This window comes from Octopus bimaculoides, chromosome 29 (assembly GCF_001194135.2).
Source record: "Octopus bimaculoides isolate UCB-OBI-ISO-001 chromosome 29, ASM119413v2, whole genome shotgun sequence".
Classification (NCBI taxonomy): Eukaryota; Metazoa; Mollusca; class Cephalopoda; order Octopoda; family Octopodidae; genus Octopus; species Octopus bimaculoides.
The window spans coordinates 10,925,686-10,927,652 of NC_069009.1; the positions used below are offsets into that span (position 1 = coordinate 10,925,686).

The window sequence follows — 1,967 nt, forward strand, 5'->3', positions numbered from 1 at the left end:
CTCTTCTTTAAAGTATAGAGTTCAATTACGTGTAGCCACTTCTTGACAACTTTTCTCCCGCACCCGTTTCATAGGGGCTCTTACCCATTTTCTGGGCTCTTTTCACAGCTATACTCCTTTCGAAATTTACATTAATTATTGTACGAAAAAGAAAAAAGAAAGGCATTCCTCAATAGCCTGAATCGTTGCTATTTCAATCTTCCTACTTGACCCCTTCAGTGTTTTAAAGATCACTGTCCTTTTGGTTACATTGCTTGTGAGTACCTCAGGCGGCGTCAATTTTAACGTGTTTCACTCCTTTTTCAATAGTTCCTCACATTCTTTCGTCTTCCTTGTCTCAGCCTTTACTTCACGAACCTCCAAAGCTTCAACCTCTATTCCTCTACCAGTTGCTGCCGCATAACTGTGGCCTCCTGATGGCACTTTCTCCATCTTTCCCACGAAAAGAAACAATTCAACAATAACATAACAGCAATTTCAACACTAACAGCACCGGGGAGACCTTCAACAAACATTTAAAAAGGTGATTTACATCTAACAGAAATCAAATAACTCTACAAAGTTGACACCCACTCTCTAGAAATGCATATGAGGCCTTTCTCTATCTGCAACATCCATGCGTATTTATACATTTCAGAACCGTTCATTTATCTATTTACGGGTGTGTTCGGATTCCACCACAGGACCATCAAACGAGTTAGATTCCCATGTAATTAAAAGATCTGGGGAGTGTTGTTGAAACCTATTTCATTTAAAATTTCTTTTTAAAATCCTATTTCAGCTTCGAGAAGAATAGTGAAGTATTTACTATTACTTGCACAGTACCACGTACAATTACTAAAGACCAAATTTTTAAACAAGTTTTCGAAACTTTTAAAACATCACAGACTTTGCGTGATTTGGGATTTCAAGAACGGAAAATGGATTTAATTGATGAAAGTAAGTAGTGTGTTTCGTGTCATTTCTATCTTCATAACAATCATCAGTGATGTTATCACCACTATCACCATCATAAAAATCATCAGTGATATTATCACCACCATCATCATCTTCGTTGTTGTCGTCGTCATCCTCAACATCATCGTAAAAAGGTGATGCTATTACACACACAAACACTAACTCGCACACATCTATTTTTGCACCGTTTTTGAAGTCGAAATAACTTTCGATAAATCAACAATTTATTTTGCAGTTTTCTTCGTTGGAATTTCTACCACTCGACACTCTCAGCCGTTTCTTTTCCTCATTTTACTTTTGATTACACAAATTAATTCAGGCCATAACCGTTTTCTAGTTATTCTGTTTACGTCTAAGTCTTATGGACTTACAAAATCAACGTAATATAACACTGTGCTGATGACACCTATAAAGGCAGAAGCTCGTTCCAAAATTATTTTTGTTAAAGAAAATTAATTCAAGAATTCTAGATTTTCTTGGGAGAGAAGTATCCATCATTCTTTTACAAGACTTCCAAGAGTGGTGGACAGGACGGAGAGAGATATCAAACTGAAGATGCATTCTAAATAATTACAAGAGATATTTCTGCTCCATTAATGGCATCCAGACTGTCAAGTAGAGGCATTTACTGGCTGATGTTTTGTTTCTATTAACCAAAGAGGTCATTCTGGAATTTGAACTCAGAGAGTATAGTGCGGGAAGAAGTAGCACAAAGTATTCTCTCCCATCAATCCAATGCCCTAAAGTGGTACATTTTTATAACCTTGGAAAGAATGAAGATCAAATGAACCTCAGCCGTGTTTGAACTCGGAGTTCAGAGAGTAGGGACAGATACCACGAGGCTAACAAGTCTGCCAATCACTGCCTTCGGACTGCTTGAGTTATGAGATATCTCCCATTTTTATTTGGAGTCAAAATCGCTGCTAGGTATTTATTTAGCTCAGTTTAAATCGACGTTTAATTCAATAAATCAATAATCTCTCTCTCTCTCTCTCTCTCTCTCTCTCTCT

General features: G+C 37.1%; 1 protein-coding gene across 1 annotated transcript in view; it reads left to right on the forward strand.

Moving 5' to 3' along the window:
* Positions 1–1,967, forward strand: part of LOC106869292 (toll-like receptor 3) — a 353,412-nt gene that overhangs the window by 172,876 nt on the left and 178,569 nt on the right. The window contains exon 53 of the mRNA XM_052978036.1: positions 782–939. Within this exon, the coding sequence (XP_052833996.1) occupies positions 782–939 (158 nt within the window). The remainder of the gene's footprint in view (positions 1–781; positions 940–1,967) is intronic.